General features: G+C 47.0%; 1 protein-coding gene across 1 annotated transcript in view; it reads left to right on the top strand.

Annotated features, from left to right (window-relative positions):
* Nucleotides 1-18,004, top strand: part of cdk14 (cyclin dependent kinase 14) — a gene marked incomplete at its 3' end in the record, with an annotated part of 339,638 nt that overhangs the window by 297,554 nt on the left and 24,080 nt on the right. Inside the window, exon 11 of the mRNA XM_080748107.1 lies at nucleotides 5,775-5,838. Coding sequence (XP_080604233.1) covers nucleotides 5,775-5,838 — 64 coding nt within the window. The remainder of the gene's footprint in view (nucleotides 1-5,774; nucleotides 5,839-18,004) is intronic.

An 18,004-nucleotide genomic window follows, 5' to 3' on the forward strand; every position in this document is an offset into this window, starting at 1 on the left:
GCGAGTCACCACTCTTTCCGTGTTGAAGTTAAACTTAAATAAAAAGTATCGAAAATGGTATCGAAAAGGGTATCGTATCGATTCCCATGGGTATCGAAAAAGGTATCGTATCGATTCAAAGGTGAACGATACCCATCCCTATCTGTCAGTCAGTATTGTGCTATCATTCTTATAGTGCTGCCTTTCAAAATGTGCACCATCTGCGTGGGTCCCCGCCCCCCCTCCCCACCCCCCCCCCCACATGCAGCAAAGAGTCATGACTACGCTTACATGTATTTCTATTAATAGTTCATAAATTATGCAAATCCCGGTCCAAATCCATTATGCAGATGTCCAGACCAGAGTCTCATCTCTCCTCTCGTCGGTCCGCCCTGTCTGTCTGTCTGTCTGTCTGTCTGTCTGTCTGTCTGTCTGTCTGTCTGTCTGTCTGTCTGTCTTGTGTAAGACACAAGACAAGTCTGTCACATTCTAATACTTCATCGTACGACCGCGTCGCTTTCCTAAAATAACAGATCTCCAAGGCGCGGCATAAGTCGTACGAAAGGCGAGGAGCTAATTATGGGTGTTCAGATTTAGAATCCTGATCATGAGCCTCTCTCTTTCTCACCCCGCGTTCCCGTCTCTCTAGCGCTGAGCAGAAAGGCTCTAGAATGTGCTTGGGAAAACAACATAAAACATTTTGGCAGTTGCTGTTAGGACTGTATTGTGAAGGTTGGAGAGAAGTATTGGCCAATCTGGAATCCATTATGCAGCCGAGGCGCAGTAGATGCATCACATTGAAGGCATGTCCGCTCTCCCCTGTATTTCGTCATCATAAACCCATGGTGTGTGTGTGTGTGTGTGTGTGTGTGTGTGTGTGTGTGTGTGTGTGTGTGTGTGTGTGTGTGTGTGTGTGTGTGTGTGTGCGCGTGCGCGTGTGCGTGTGCGTGTGTGTGTGTGACTGTGCACGTGTGTGCGTGAGAATTCCGCCCGGCGCCCAGACCCTCCTGGGAGAATTCACTCCACACAGCCAATGGGCTGTGTGCTTTTGAATGTCACATCTTGTCCAATAGCCAATCATGCGGAGAGTTGAGTCATTGCTTCCCATTAGCAGGACAGTCACGCACGCAAAGAAATGCACGCACGCACGCACGCGCACATACACGCACACGTACACGCACACCTCACAATGTCTATTTCTCAAATTGTCGTCATCGGGTGGAAACCTTGTATGTCCAAAACCGTTCGTTTTGTATTTATCATTTAAAAAAATTAACAAAACTTTTGGAAAATAGCCAATCTACAAGCACACAATGCCTCGCTGTGCGAGGAGTTGTGTGCTTGTAGATCGGCTATTTTCACTGGTTTTGTGCGACAGTCCTGTATGGTGAAGCAGCGCTTTACTTTACGAAAAAAGAAATACAAATTTGAAACTGGAGATACCGTACGAGGTTTCTGCCCGACAGTGACGAAATGTTACTATACTTCTGGGGACATTATAGGCCCTCACAGGTACAGTAATAACAAGTACACTCACTAACGCACGCACGCACACAAGCACGCACGTCCCACATGCACATACTCGTCATGCACGCACGAAAAACTATCTGCAGCCAATTATCTAAATCACTACAACGGAGAGTTTCCTTTGGCTGCATGCGGTCCAGAGGGAGAGAGAAGAAGCAGTTGTTGGATGGAAGAATAAAGTGTTACAGTGTGTGTGTGTGTGTGTGTGTGTGTGTGTGTGTGTGTGTGTGAGAGAACATGTGACTAGAGATGCTTTCTGAGAGACTCATTTATAGGGATGGGTATCGTTCACCTTTGAATCGATACGATACCTTTTTCGATACCTGGGAATCGATACAATACCCTTTTCGATACCATTTTCGATACTTTTTATTTAAGTTTAACTGCTCTACCACTGCTGCCGATGATGTTGATCACACAGTGTGGCGGAGCGGAGAGTATAGACGTTGGATAATCATCATAATAATAAACATTATAGGCTATTGTCGGCTATTTTCCACAGTAACGAGTGTAGCCTACTAAAGCAGTCATTAAACTCTCAGTAGCCCAACTGTTACAGATGCGACCGGCCAGGGGTGCGTTCCAGAGTATCGAAACGAGGTAACGTTCGTTTTTACGTGAACCGATACCCGATAGTATCGAGGTCATGCAATGGATACCATTAAAAGTATCGCAGACGATACCCATCCCTACTCATTTAGGCTCTTTACCTTTCCAAGAAGAAGTGGTGGTAGAAGTAAATGTTGTACAGTAATTGACTAAAATGTATTTTATACTTATACTACTGGATTATTTCAGCATTTCAATACTTCTACGCGGAGGCAAATATTGTACTTTTCTTTACTCCACTACAATGATTTCAAAACGTTAGTTACTAGTTACTCGGTTCACCGGCGCCTAACTCTGTCCCCACTAGGGGAGCACAAATCCTGGAATCTTTTTTTTTTTTTTGGCGGCGGCGCGAAGCGGCGCCGCGAAAATTGGTTATTTGCGGTTATAAAGTCGTCTAAAAGTCGACTAAAACGGGTTTCCTTTATTAAGTCATTTTCGGGTGTCTTTGGGGCTTCAGGGGAGGACCTGGATATGTTGCTTGGTGCGCACCTTTTTTTTAATAGGCTCTGACATGACCAAATAAATAGAACACTAGGTCTATGCAAGCCTTTCAGAGCTGCACATTAAATAGTTATCCTATTCAACAGTGCCATTTTTAAAAGCAATGATGAATAGATGGAGAACTATGGCAGATTGTATCAAGATATGCTGCACAGTGCACACCTCGTAGTTGCTCATGCAAGACAATATAAATAATAGCCTAGTAAAGAGAAAAGACGCCGGCGATGGCCGATCTCGTCTTTTGCACCTGATAACTGCACAGCAAGCGTTTTATTGGAGCTACAAGCTCTGCTCCCACAACGTGAAAGCCTTGTGATGCGACATAAACCAGCATGAGAGAGACAGACAGAGAGACAGACATATGAGATGCTCTACTCACATAATACTGTATGCTGCTGGCTGCGGAGATTCCGAGAGGTTAACGTGCCGTATTTCCAAAGTGTGTTCTTGTTTAAGTCACAGCATGGTTTAAATATCCTATCGTAAATATGAACTGTGGCTATAATATGTTGTTTTTAATCCACGTGGGTCCGTGTTTACTTAGTTACACTAGAGTTTCGAGTGTCATGGCAGCTGGGTTAAGACGGACTTCCTCTAAAATCGGATTTCAAAATAAGAGAAATAAGAGTCACTTGTAATGATTAGTCAACACACTACTTTTATTTTTAGGTCTACTTAACTCATACAGTGCCTATCCCGAACTAGTCCGGGATATTCGGGATCAAAAACAATTTGCTATTTTACTTACCCCGAGCTGCTTGGAGCAACGTGGGTGGTCCCGGCTCGCCCAGCGCTAGCCAACGAGCTACGCTAGATGCTCCGACGATTTATTCCATTGAAAATGGTTTAAAATAAAGTTTAGACCCCCCCCCCAATGTTCACCCAATGTTCATTGTAAGCGGCGCGACGTATTCCAGGGTGCCTATCCCGAACTAGTCCGGGATATTTAATGAAATGGAATAAAATGATAAGAGGCCTTCTGAAGCCTGGCTTGATTTTTGTAGCTACTAGCCGAAAGCTAACAACGTCCCGGCCGGACGTTATTTGCGAACGAAATCGCCAATCTCCGCCTAATCCAATGAAAGACCGCATCTTTGGAGGCTTGTATCTCTGGATTGTGTGCTCTGGAAGCGGCGCGAGGTTTATTTACGGCGAAATCGCCCAAAAATGATCTTTTAGATGACAAAATGGGAATAGCCATTCTGTTAGCATCTTCATCCGGGACATTTCCATGCCGTGCATGAACGTGAGCACGTGAGGTCCTGGAAGGTTAGGTCCTGGAAGCTAAAGCGCTCGCCTATGAGAGATGCGCTGGCATTCTTTGGCCCCTAGAGGGCGCTGGCACTCAATGAGTTAAAGGACGTACGTGTTAACGTGCAGTAAGTGACGCCAGAGCTAGGGTCTGACGCTAAATAAATAATTAAATAAGTACGCAAAAGCACTTCACGTTGTTTGATCGGCACGCAATATTCCTGCGGGGGGGGGTGGGGGCGGCAGATCTGGGGGAGCCGTTGCTCCCCTTGGCTCCATTGAATAGGCGCCAGTGACTCGGTTCACTAGTTCAAATACGGTGTAGGAAACACATCGCTAGTGTAACAGCAGGGAAAAGAGTTCTCCACACACTAGCAGCACTGTTTCACAATACAGATCTGTCTCTCTCAGGTATTGTGGTGTCAGAAATGTATAGATTGCCAAATATATGTTTGGCCTTCAGGTCAAACTCATTTGAAGGTCTCACTGTGTTAAAGGAGCTATAGTCAACTTTTTCTTGAAAAACGGACGCTAAAATAAAAATAATGTCGAAAATATTTTATACATTTTTTTAAGCCTTATCAATCCATATAAAAGAATAGAAGGGGGATATAAACAAAGTCAGCCTGACAATGGCCAAAATGATAATTTTATCATTATTTTACGCTTTTTGTGGTCATTTTTGAATAGAAACACACATATATGAAGCTTAATCCTTTTTATAAAATATTTTCAACATTATTTTTATTTTAGCGTCCATTTTTCAAGAAAAAAGTTTACTACAGGTATATCTCCTTTAATTACAACTCTACTCAACTACAGCGGTCCATCTTAACAGCTGAGCTGTCTCCCTGACCAGGGACGTGCTGGCCATTGGGAAAAGCGGGACAACTCCCGAACGGCCGGTTCATTCCTGGCCGGTCCAGGCCGGCCATTAGGAAAACATTTAAAATAAAATGTCGGCCTTCGTTCCATTTTGGGGGCTGGGCAACAAAGTAAATCGTCACTGTCAGGCAGAAACCTTATATCTCCAAGTTTCAAATTTGTAATTTTTTTCGCAAAGCAAAGCCCTGCTTCATACAATGCCGTCGCACAAAAGTAGTGAAAACAGCAGATCTACAACGCCTCGCGGTGCGAGGCGTTGTGTGCTTGTAGATCGGCTGTTTTCACTAGTTTAAATCATTTTTAAAATGATAAATACAAAACAAACGGTTTTGGACGTACAAGGTTTCCACCCAACAACAACGAAATATAACTCATGTAATTGGCCCACTGGCTTGTCACTTGTCATGATCTGAAATGGCAAATCTTTGAGTAGCAGCAGCGCTATAGAGAGAGATCTCTCTCTATCTCTGTTAGAATGGACTATAAGAACTGTCTGAAAATGGGACTGAGGAGGGTTGTGCACCGAGAGGGCTGCTCCTCATGATCTGTAATGCAGGGGTTTTCAAAGTGGGTGACGGGGCACCCTGGGGTGCCGCGACGGCAGTCCAGGGGTGCCGCGAGATAATTTGATAATATTTGGAATTTATTTGGACACTTAAAAAATATTTAGTATCATTTTAAACTTGAAGTTATTTTCAGTTAAAAATGGATATTATCTCAACGTTTTCCTCGCAACATAATCGCTGAAATATGGCATAAATATAAGGTGCTGGGAGTGAAAATTATGAATATAATGTAGCGCTACTTCGGATGAAAATAACATTCATAGGGGTGGCCCTGAGCCAAAAAAGTTTGGAAACCCCTGCTCTAATGCTGGGACTCTGCTCAACTTTTAGATTTTTAAATAAAACTTTGTCAATCCTTCATCCTTGTGGAACATTAATGTCTCTCTGTCTCAGGTGCTTTAAGCTCTGTATAATGTGGACGTGTCTCTCTGTTTCTCTGTCTCTCTGTCTCAGGTGCTGGGCACGCCGTCTGAAGACTCCTGGCCTGGAGTTCACTCCCTGCCTCACTTCAAACCAGGTGAGACCCTCGTCTGTCCCTGTTAGTCCTGTGCAACATTAATTCCTCTGATCAGGTGCTTTAATCTGCCCCAGAGTTCCAGTGTGAAGCAGGCCAGATTGCCAGCCAGATGCCCACATGGTGCCACCTAGGCCGGCCAACTAGCAGAAATTCAAATATGAGACACCCAGGCAAGGCGTCCAGTATTGAAAGAAATAATAAAAAATAAAAATCCCAGAAAAAAAAATCAAATCTCACTGTATATAATTAGGTAACAAGGCTATTTTTGTCAAAGAGATTTGGTGTAGACAGAAAAAACGTTGGTTTACAACCTGTATAATACTAGTAAGACGCCTCAGGGCGACAAGCGACCTTGCCCTAAAGGGCGAGGTTGCGCCATCTTTTGGCCATCTGGCCAGTGAAGTATATCGGACCAGTTACCCATATATGGAGACCCCTGGTACCCATATATGGAGATCAATGTACTGTATATGGAGATATGCTGTGAGAGCCCAAACATGCTTACTCAGTTATTCATTATGTGAAAGTCCTATGACGTCTATGACATCTGACATCATACATACAATCCCTTTTATGCCCATACATGGAGATCCCTGTCTGTGTGTTATGTGGCCGATGTGGCCTCCATATATGGGCATTCCCATATGAGGTCCTGTTAGATATGGGCTTAACTCATATTATGCCATAAACGTACTATACGTCTTTGTTCTCCAGTGCCATAAACGCACTTTACGTCTTTTTAATTAATCAAAAGTTTTATCTTTCATACCATAATTTTAATTTCAAAAAAATCGCTCCAAACGTTAGCCTAAAGCCTCCGTGACCGGAGCGCCACGACCGATTTGACTGTAGCACCGGTGAACACAGTCCGACGGGAAACCAGTATAACCGAACATTGGTTCCCGTCCACATTAGCGTTAGCTATACACGTTAGTTTATACACTTGCCGTGCTTCCCAGACGAAGTATAAGTACTCAAAAAACTCGAAAAAATAACGCGATTCCAGCCGTGCCATCCATTCGGCCATCAGAGCCCTTGATAGCGATCGCCAGGGCTCTGAAGTGTGTAGCATGTTAGCAAAAAGGCCTGGCCAAAATGTAAACAACTAGGCCCGGACCAAAAAAGAATGGACGTGTCTCTTCCTTCTTCTATTTGTCCATCAGATAGTAGGAGACCACCACCTGGTGGTTTTCAAAGGCCATAGCACTCTAGAGAACACACAGGCCCAATGACAGCATAAACATATGATGATGATCAAGACATCTTACACATGTTCTATTGAAGCCCAAATCTAATGATAGGATATATCTATATAAATATACATTTTTTCCTTTGTAAGAGGGGTAGTGTGGCTTTCGATAGAAGCATAGATTTATATATGTAATTTAAGTACAAAATATGATTTTGGCCCCCATAAAAAGGTAAAATTAAACAAAATGGATGGCACCAGTTTTGTAGATTTTTAATAAAGGGTGGCATTCAGTGGGTTTTTAATATTGATCAGGGATCTCCATATATGGGCATAAAGGGATTATGTTAGTCTTCAGGTTCCCCTGACATCACAGTGATGTCAGAGCGTGATGTCAGAGTGGCAGACCCATAGACCGTAAAAAAGCGTACACGCCCGGACGGACGGAGACATGATGTGCCGTTTTACATACTAAACTGCAGCCTTCGGTCGCAAATATATGTGTGCTATTGATTGATTCTGCAAAATCAGGAACAAAGTGTGTCCTTTTATCAGTTCAATAAGGGACAGGGTTAGGGTCGTCTTTTAGTTTCCAAAATAATGATTCAGATGAAATACTGCCATGCAGACGAGATGGGGAGGTTTGCATGCGAGATGCCTTTTGTGGTTTTTGTTTGTTTCCTCATAAAAAAAAACAAAGCCAAGAGTACTTGGCGAGGACCAACTGGGTGATAAAAATGAACCCGGAAGGCTTTCTGAGGACCCATGGGGTGATGAAATGAACCAACGGGGTGATTTATCCCATTCAAACCGAGAAAGCATCTCCTGATTTTATTGCCTTGGCTAATCAAATAATAGCAGATGTTACAAGCTCACAGCGCTGCGAGCTTGTACATCTTCTATTTTTGAACATTGTTGAACGATCTTGAATGTGTGAGAGCCGTACTTTCTATTTCTGTTTTATCTATTAGTTTGTTCATTAAGGTCCACAGAATGTGGCCTGCTTTGCCGGAAACATTGCGAAAAAAGGTTTTGGCCATTTGTATATTCACTGTCCCATTGACCTCACTGTGATGAGTCATCACTTTTCACAGTTTTGTGGGGCCGTTTTCAGCCCAAGGAATGTTTTTCGTGCGAAACAAATGCTTGCAATGGATTCAGAATCATGAAAAACCCATAGTTTGATCCTCACATGCTACTTAAAGCAGATTTTTTTCTTTTTTTGATATTTTTCTTCTCCTTTATAGTGAAGTCGATGGGACAGTGAATATACAAATGGCCATAACATTTTTCTGCAATGTTTCCGGCAGGCCTCTCATTCTCTGGACCTTAAAACGAATAGATAAAACAGAAATAAAAAGTACGACATGACATCACAGGTTCAACCCAGTTCCTTGAGCTTTTGGGCCTGTGGGTCCCCGACTAAACACATTCAAACTAAATGTAACGCCCAACTCCTACATTCCAAGTGCTTGTCAGGGTGGGGGTCCCCAGTTCAAATATGATTAATTTGGGGGGTCATGGCCTGAAAAGGTTGAGAACTACAGATTCAGAAGGTATTTGTAAAATGGGCCTCAGATCTCAATGGGTTACTAGAGAGCATGAACAGAGCTGATATGAAGAGCAGCTCAGTTTTATGGGTTCCAACGTCTGTGGAATAGAAGACTCCCACCGTCACAATAACATCCTGACCGTGCACGTCACATGCACACATGCCTCTGATCTCATCCCACACACGCAAACGTGCGCACATGTGTGTGTGTGTGTGTGTCGGGACTATATCTCCACAAGTATGGTTGAATTTGAGAATCAGACATGTATTTATGTGTCTTCACGTGGACTGGGCATCTGGCATAGCGGGCATTTTTTAAACCAAATATTTTATTTTGCCCCTGTTGTAGGATAGTTATGGTCATATTTGGGCTGGGCGGCCACAAAGTGGAGAGGGCCAATTCCTCAGTAGCACAGGTCCAGAGAAACACACACACACACACACACACACACACACACACACACACACACACGCACACGCACACGCACACACACACACACACACACACACACACACACACACACACACAGACACACACAGACACACACACACACGCACACACAGAGCGAGCACAGCTGTCCTGCACAGCGTGTGAGAGACACTAACAAGAGCCAACTGCAGCCATGGCCACAGGATGTGAGATTAGCTGTTTTTGAGTGTGTGGAGATAAGATGTGTGCGTGCGTGCGTGCGTGCGTGCGTGCGTGCGTGCGTGCGTGCGTGCGTGCGTGCGTGCGTGCGTGCTGTGTGTGTGTGTGTGTGTGTGTGTGCGTGTGTGTCTAGGTGTGTGTGACAGTGTGTGATCGTGACTGTGTATCACACCAGTTACTCACCTAATTGGTCACCAGAGATGGATGTCTGCTTCTCATGGCTTTGTCACGCCACATTGACCCCCTCCCCCCTCTCCCCCTCAACAAGCCCCCCTTTATCCTCCCATAACCACCCCCACCACCCTGTCATGCCCATGTGTTGTAAGCTTGTAGATCTACTATTATTGACATTTTTGCAGGCAGTTAGTCTATTCATTATTTTGATTGCAATTTGAAAAGCAGTCAGCAGGTGGCAGTATTGTCTCGTCCATGGTGTGACTGTGAACGCTTCACCCTCCCTCTGAGCTGTACTGGGTCTTCTGTATTTTTATTGCTTAAGAACTCTGCCTGTTCTTTTCTGGGCCAGATATTATTTACAAGAATCTAGAGTTCTTTCACTGCTGTGTTCACAACACCACCACGAACCTTTAGACTTCAAACACCACACGCACAATGTGATTTTGGAGTTTAGTCTTGGCCTGGCTGGTGAGTGCGACCAGGGGCGTCACAAGGGGTAGGAAAGTGGGACTGAGTTACTAGGGCCCAAGGTGGTGGAGGGGCCTTAATTATTTTATAATTTAGCTATTGAAAAATAGCAGATATACAAGCTCACAGCGCGGCACCGAGTGCTGCGCTGCGAGCTTGTAGATCTGCTATTTTTTTTTAAAGTGTGTGCAAATCTTTGAATATATGTATTTTTTAAAGGAACATTTGTAACTCAAAGTCCCTGGAACTCAATATTTTGAGATGGAGGTCCATGGCCAATACATGAAAAGGTTTGAGCTCCACTGACATCGAAACATAGGTTTTTCAAAAAACCTTAGAAGGATTTTCATGATTTTTCAAAAATAGCAGATCTACAAGCTTGTGAGCTTGTATATCTGCTATTTTTCAATAGTTAAAGCACAGGGGCCCCACAGTGAATCTTTGTACCCAGGGCCCAGAATTTGGTGCGACACCCCTGAGTGCGACGAGGTCTGCTATGTGCTTGCAGTTTATGTGGGGCAGAGGAAAGTGACTAGGTACGTTTCATAGCTGTCGCGGAGAAACCTCTCATGCCCATATTTTAACGTTTTGCTTTTTAAAAAACGTTGTAAAACTAACAGCCTAGTTCATCATAGTACAGCGTCACACAAAAGTTTCAAATGTAGCAGCTCTAAAACTCTACTTTGAATCCTGAAACTGTTTTGGACATATGAGGTTTCACACTCGACAGGGATGATGTACTCAAGTTAAATATATACAATGTAGAGGTGCATTTTTCCATTTCATACTTTTTACTCCAGTACAATTATTGGAAAACGGTAGGTTCCGTACGGAACCATTGTTTACTTAGATATGGAAGGATGACCTCCCACTTGGGTAATGACGCCCCCTGGCGATCATTCAGAGAAACTACTTCAGCTCCCGTACTAACGTAGGTAGGAAGGGCCTGTCACTCAAACCGGAGTGACCCGCCTCCAGGCTATATAAGCCCCCGGAGGCGGAAGTAACATCCTCTTAATACCACTCTCTGCCACATTCAGTGAAACAGAGGGGCATTACGTGGGAGGTCATCCTTCCATATCTAAGTAAACAATGGTTCCGTACGGAACCTACCGTTTACTGTCAATATTCCAGGATGACCTCCCACTTGGGATTCTTAAACTCCCCTCTAAGCCACAACCTACTCTCATACCCCCACACACCCCTCATACGGGTGAGCACAGCCCAAACGGGCGTGACCCATCACCCAGAAGGTCCCAGGCCCACCGGACCTGGGTGTGAAGGCATGAGAAAATAAGGACCCTGACAGACCGAAGTCCGCCTCAATCAACTAAATGAAAAGGACAAGTCCGCCTTATAAGTAAGACACACTATATAAGGAAAACACAGGGTCCCCCCCAAAATACCCCAGGTGGCTACATGCCCACCTGTGGGAGGGGAAGATCCGACTCCTCTATGACGTAGAGGAGGCAACTGCACCCAGAACCGAATGCGCTAGCGAAGAGGATTCGATATCCAGGTGATAGTAGGCTGCAAAGGTAGAAGGCGAAGACCAATTCGCCGAAACACAAATCTCCTGAACGGAGACTCCCTTTGCCAGTGCCCACGAAGTAGCCACACCTCTAGTGCTATGGGCTTTAAGTGCCGCCGGCACTTCCACACCCGCACTAGAGTAAGCCAGCCTAATAGCATCCACAATCCACCTCGAAAGAGTGGGTCTAGACACCGGCTTTCTGACAAGAACATTGCCCATTTCCACGAAGAGCTGAGAAGAAGCTCTAGAACCAGCAGTCCTGTCACAGTAGGCCTTCAATGCCCTGACAGGACAAAGGCAATTCAGCCGTTCATCCTCCACCGAGACAAACGGAGGAGGATGAAAAGCCAAAAGAACAACAGGCTCCTTAGGAACCACCATGTTCTTAGGAACAAACTTAAGATGAGGCTTGAGCAACACCTTGAGATCATTGTTCATAAACTGCATGCACTCCGCAGACACCGAGAGAGCTTGCAGGTCACCAACTCTTTTAGCCGTGGCCAAAGCCAGCAAAAGAGCCGTCTTGAAACTCAAAAGTTTCAAAGGCATCCCTACAAGCGGCTCAAAGGGAGCCCGACATAGGCCCCCTAGAACCACCTGCAGATCCCAAACTGGGAACAAAGACCTAGTCACCGGCCTCAAACGTTCAACTCCTTGCATGAACTTGATGACCTCCGGGACTTTAGAAGGTGCCTTGCCCGCCACCCCCAGGTGACAGGCATTAATAACCGCCAAATACCCCCTAAGGGTAGAAAATGCAAGACCACTTCTCAAGCGGTCCTGCATAAATTCCAGAATTTCCTGGGCTGACGCCACATGGGCCACCACCGGTGGAACACGCGACTCACACCAGTCCTCAAAGGCATTCCACCTTCCATCATAAGACGCCCTCGTAGAAGGCGCCTTAGCACTCTGAATGGTAGCAACCACTTCAGAAGAAAAACCAGCCGCCAGCAGGTTTAACCTTTCACGTGCCAAACCCACAGGTCTAGGACCTGCAGGTCTTGGTGGAAGATCTCCCCCCTAGCCTGACTCAACAGATCCCTGCACTGAGGCAGCTGCCAACCCGGTTCGCAAAGGAGAGGGGCGATCGCCGACCTCCACGTGCCCTTGTAGGGAGCCACCAGGAGCATCTCCAGACCGAACCTCCTGACTCTCTCCAGAGTGGGTCGGATTAAGTCGAAGGGGGGAAACGCGTACAGTAGACCTCTCGGCCACGTGTGCGCTAAGGCGTCCAACCCCAAGGGAGGACTGCCCTTCACCGCGAAGAACAACGGACACTTCGTATTCTCCGCTGACGCAAACAGGTCCGCCACTGGCTGACCGAACTTGCGAAAAATCTGGTTCGCCACCCTGGGGTGGAGAGACCAATCCTCGTAGCGAGAACCTCCCCTGGACAGGAGATCTGCTCCGCTGTTGAGGAGACCTGGGACGTGTAAGGCCCTGATCGACTTGAGGCGCGACAAGCACCAAACCGTCAATTCTCGAGCCAGACGGTCCAGTGGCAACGACGACAGGCCCCCCTGTTTGTTGACATAAAACATGGCCGTCGTATTGTCTGTCCTGACCAGGACGTGACAATGCAAAATCCAAGGCTCGAAATGCTTGAGCGCCAGGAGTATAGCCATCAACTCCAAATAGTTGATGTGACGACCCCTCATCTCCAGAGGCCAAAGCCCCTGCGCTGTGCGCCCCTCGAAAGTGGCTCCCCATCCACTGAGACTGGCGTCTGTCGCGATCGACTTGCGGGAAACCACCTCGCCAATCGAGACTCCGCTGGTGAGGAACCCCTCCACCAGCCACGGAGACAGGGCGATCGCGCAGGAAGGGGAAACCGTAACCTTCTTGTACTTCAAGGAGGGCGGGATCCCGAGGGATAACATCCATCTTTGAAAAGGTCTCATATGAAACCTGCCCAAACGCAACAGATATACTGCGGAAGCCATCATTCCCGTCAGTACCATGCAACTCCTGTAAGTGACCTCCTGGTCCACTTGAAAGGAGTCGAGACATTCCCGAAACCTGTCCACCCTCTCCTCTGAGAGACGGGCCGACATGTCGGATGAGTCCAGAAGGACCCCAATGAATGTAAGACGACTTGCTGGAGTCAGCATGCTCTTGCCGTGGTTGACTATGAAACCTAAGGCCTTCAGGTGAGCCAAAACCACTTGTGTGTGACGCGCCACTTCGTGGGCGGAGCTCGCTGAAATCATCCAATCGTCGATGTACGTCGCCAACCTGACGCCCTGCTGTCTCAGCGGGGCGATGGCTGCTTCGGTCACTTTCACGAAAACCCTCGGGCTCAGTGACAGACCGAAAGGGAGTACTGTGTACTCGTACAGGCGACCCTCGAAGGCGAACCGTAGGAATTTCCTGTGTGGGGGATAAATCTGGACGTGCTGATAAGCATCCTTCAGATCCACTGAACAGTGGAAATCCCCTTGCCTGACCGACCGTAACATGGTGGGTACAGTTAGCATCCTGAAAACGTATTTCTTCAGGTACACGTTTAGTGCCTTTAGGTCCAGGATGGGACGTAGCCCCCCCCCCTTTTTGGGCACCAGGAAATAACGGCTCCAAAATCCCATGCGGGATTGGGTCCTGTCCAGCTCCACTATAGCACCCTTGCTTAGCAAGGAGCTGATCTCTTCTCTCAAAAGATTTGCTTTTAAACCACGCGCCCTGGTATGAATAACCCTGCTCGAAAGCGGGGGTATGTCTGCGAACTGTAACCTGTAACCCCTGGTTATCGTTCGAAATACCCAATGGCTCGGGTTGCATAACTTCCACTGGCGCGCGCAGCGTGCTAGCGTGTTTTGAGCGAGAGAAACCCCACCACTGTGCTTCCGTGACGGCGGAGCTTTTTTGGCGGCCGGACCGGAAGTGGGGAACCTGCGTATCCGTATCCGGAACGACCGGATGCGGAGCGCAAGGGTTCAATAGGCCGCATGGCGGAAACACCTTCTGGTTGTACCGCTTGACTAGCGGAGCTATTTTGCGGCGGGACCGGAAGTGGGGAACCTGCGTATCCGTATCCGGAACACCCGGATGCGGAGCGCAGGGGTTCAATAGGCCGCAAGGCGGGAACACCTTCTGATTGTACCGCTTGACTAGCGGAGCTTTTTTGCGGCCGGACCGGAAGCGGGGAGCTAGCGAATCCGTATCCGGTGAAACCGGAAGCGTTCGGTTTTCGCTCGATAGAGCAACAGGAAGAGCAAAGCGATTCGACTGATAAACAGACTCGCCCACAACTAAAGCATTCTCCCCTGACAGGAGAGGAACTTTTACGTTTAATACCTGCTCTAAGGCCTTTATGCTTGTCCCTTGACCCGGGCTCATAGTAGGCCGACAGAATTTCTGACTCAAGGTTAAATTCATAGCATCGCTCACGCGAGGGAAAATCCACTCGCGCGCATGAGGAACCACATAATTGTTTGACGTTAACATTACTGGTTGCTGATAAAACCTGTGACTGATTAAAGAGTCCTGACGGGACTCCATCATTCTTACAGGAGGCATGCATAAAGGAGTCATATTGTCGACGCGAGGGATATTCCACTCGCGCGCTTGAGGAACCACATAAATGTTTGACATTAACATTACTGGTTGCTGATAAAACCTGTGATTGATTAACGAGTCCTGACAGGACTTCATCATTACTACAGGAGGCATGCATTTATCTTAGCCCCTGTCCTAAGGCCTTTATGTTTGTCCCTTGACGAGGGCTCATTAGTAGGCCGGCAGAATTTTGTGACTCATTGTTAATTCATTGCATTGACCACGCGAGGGATATTCTCCTCGCGTGTACGGGGAACCATCTAAATGTTTGACATAACATTACTGGTTGCTGATAAAACCTGTGATTGACTACAGAGTCCTGACAGGACTACATCAATTTTACAGGAGGCATGCAAGATGGAGTCGTCTGTGCAATAGAGTTGGACAGAAACAGACTTGTTCTTTCAACAGATTTATCTGGGACACAAGAGGCATATACATTGACATTCTCATCTTCATTTCCCCGACGCGGGGAAGGCCTTTATGATTGTCCCTTGACGAGGGCTCATTAGTAGGCCGGCAGAATTTTGTGACTCATTGTTAATTCATTGCATTAACCACGCGAGGGATATTCTCCTCGCGTGTAAGGGGAACCATCTAAATGTTTGACATAACATTACTGGTTGCTGACAAAACCTGTGATTGACAAAGGAGTCCTGACAGGACTACATCAATTTTACAGGAGGCATGCAAGATGGAGTCATCTGCGCAATAGAGTTGGACAGAAACAGACTTTGTTCTTTCAACAGATTTATCTGGGACACAAGAGGCATATTCATTGACATTCTCATTTTTATTTCCCCCGACGCGGGGAAAATAAACGTCCTCGTTTGGGGGGAGGGGAACCGGGTGACACCACGGACCCCTGCCCCAACACAATCCCCCTCTACAATGTCCGCAACTAAAGCATTCTCCCCTGACAGGGGAGGAACTTTTACGTTTAATACCTGCGCTATGGCCTTCCTGCTTGTCCCGTGACGAGGGCTCATAGTAGGCCGACAGAATTAGTGACTCATCGTTAAATTCATTGCATTGTTCACGCGAGGGATATTCCCCTCGCGTGTAAGAGGAACCATATAAATGTTTGACATTAACAATACTGGTTGCTGATAAAACCCGTGATTGATTAAAAAGTCCTGACAGGACTTTCAATACTTTTACAGGAGTCATGCAAGATGGAGTCATCTGTGCTAGTGCAATAGAGTTGGACAGAAACAGACTTTGTTCTTTCAACAGATCTATCTGGGACACAGGAGGCATATACATCGACATTCTCATTTTCATTTCCCCGACGCGGGGTACAGAAAATAAACGTCGTGCCCACCACTCTATACTGGGGTCTGACAGAACCCAGAAAAGATTGTGCTTGTGTAACTTCCATGAGGATTGTAGCGCTTTAGTGAATCCAACATCTCCGTTGCAGAAAACCAACGTCCTCTGCCATCGCTCCACCCGCTCCACCCGCCTGACTGGCGGGTGGAGGGGCAGTTGAAGTGCTGGCGCCGCAGGGGCCTTACCTTTCACTGTAAAGACAGGGCGAGAGCCATCCTCCTCCGCCATGTCCTCCTCCTTCTCGTCCTCAGAGTATCCTGAGTACGAACCCTAGCTCTGACTGGAGCTCAGGTCTGATTCGCGCCTGAAGGATCGGACTGCTTTGTTAAAGTTCACGTCGAAGGGGACGTCCCCGACGGTCACATCACAACGCTACTCTTTAGGCACCGCGCCCGTAGGAGAAATGGTCACCGGAGGGATATTGTTAGACTTCTTAGTCACCTTCCTCGCGGTAACTCCGCCAGACCCGCCAGCTCCAGTGACAGTGGAGCTAGCTGCGGTCGGCTGCACGGCAGGCGGTGTCTCACGTCGCTTGGCGCCATCTTGACCAAGGCGCGCTGCTGAACAAGCGGTGCCCCGGACGGCAGCGCCGCACCTTGACTATCGGTGCGGGCCGCCTGGGGCGGACAGCCTGGGCTGTAGGATCCAGAGCGTTGAGCCCTCCTGGTGGAGCGCAGGCTCCGAGGCCTGCCCTAGCCAGGTGGAACCGATGTACCATAGCGAAGCAGTGTAGTTAACGTTAACAAGGAAGCTGTCGAGCAACGAGCTAACGGCTAATGCTAGGCCAAACTTGGTTCAGGCAGAAACATACATTCCCTCGGCAGAAAGGCAAGAGGGACCATAGCGAAACACGTAGCTAACGTTAACAAGGAAGCTGTCGAGCAACGAGCTAACGGCTAATGCTAGGCCACGCTTGGTTCAGGCAGAGGCCTTAACAAGCTAACAGCAGAACAAACATACATTCCCTCGGCAGAAAGCAAGAGGGTTCATAGCGAAGCAGTGTAGCTAACGTTAACAAAGGAAGCTGACGAGCTAACAAGCTAACGGCTAAAGCTAGGCCACGCTTGATTCGGGCAGGGCCTGAACAAGCGGTAAGCAGTGTAGCTAACGTTAACAAAGAGCAGACGAGCTAACAAGCTAACGGCTAATGCTATGCCACGCTTGGTTCGGGCAGAGGCCTGAACAAGCGGTAAACTTCTTTGTTAAAGCAGTAGAAAACCGTCGGTTTAAGACGGGACAAGAATAAATATTCTTAAGTACGGGTTTAATTCAACACTCGCCGGTGGGCGACTCCAATGCCACCGCTTTAGGCTAATGCGCGAAGAATAATAATACAAAGGCTGAGTTTCAACTTATCTGAATGTGATATCGCAGAGAGTGAAAAGAGGATGTTACTTCCGCCTCCGGGGGCTTATATAGCCTGGAGGCGGGTCACTCCGGTTTGAGTGACAGGCCCTTCCTACCTACGTTAGTACGGGAGCTGAAGTAGTTTCTCTGAATGATCGCCAGGGGGCGTCATTACCCAAGTGGGAGGTCATCCTGGAATATTGACAGTAAACCTCTGTTACTAGTTGCTATGCATTTAGATTATGATTACAAAACATCAATTAACCAATTAAGCTCTATAGTTATACTTTCAAAACACATCGCAACACACTGTGAGCTTGTAGATTGGCTATTTTTGAAAAAAGTTTAACTTTTTGGTAC

This window comes from Nannobrachium achirus (genome assembly GCF_963921795.1).
Source record: "Nannobrachium achirus genome assembly, chromosome: 2".
NCBI classification, from domain to species: Eukaryota; Metazoa; Chordata; class Actinopteri; order Myctophiformes; family Myctophidae; genus Nannobrachium; species Nannobrachium achirus.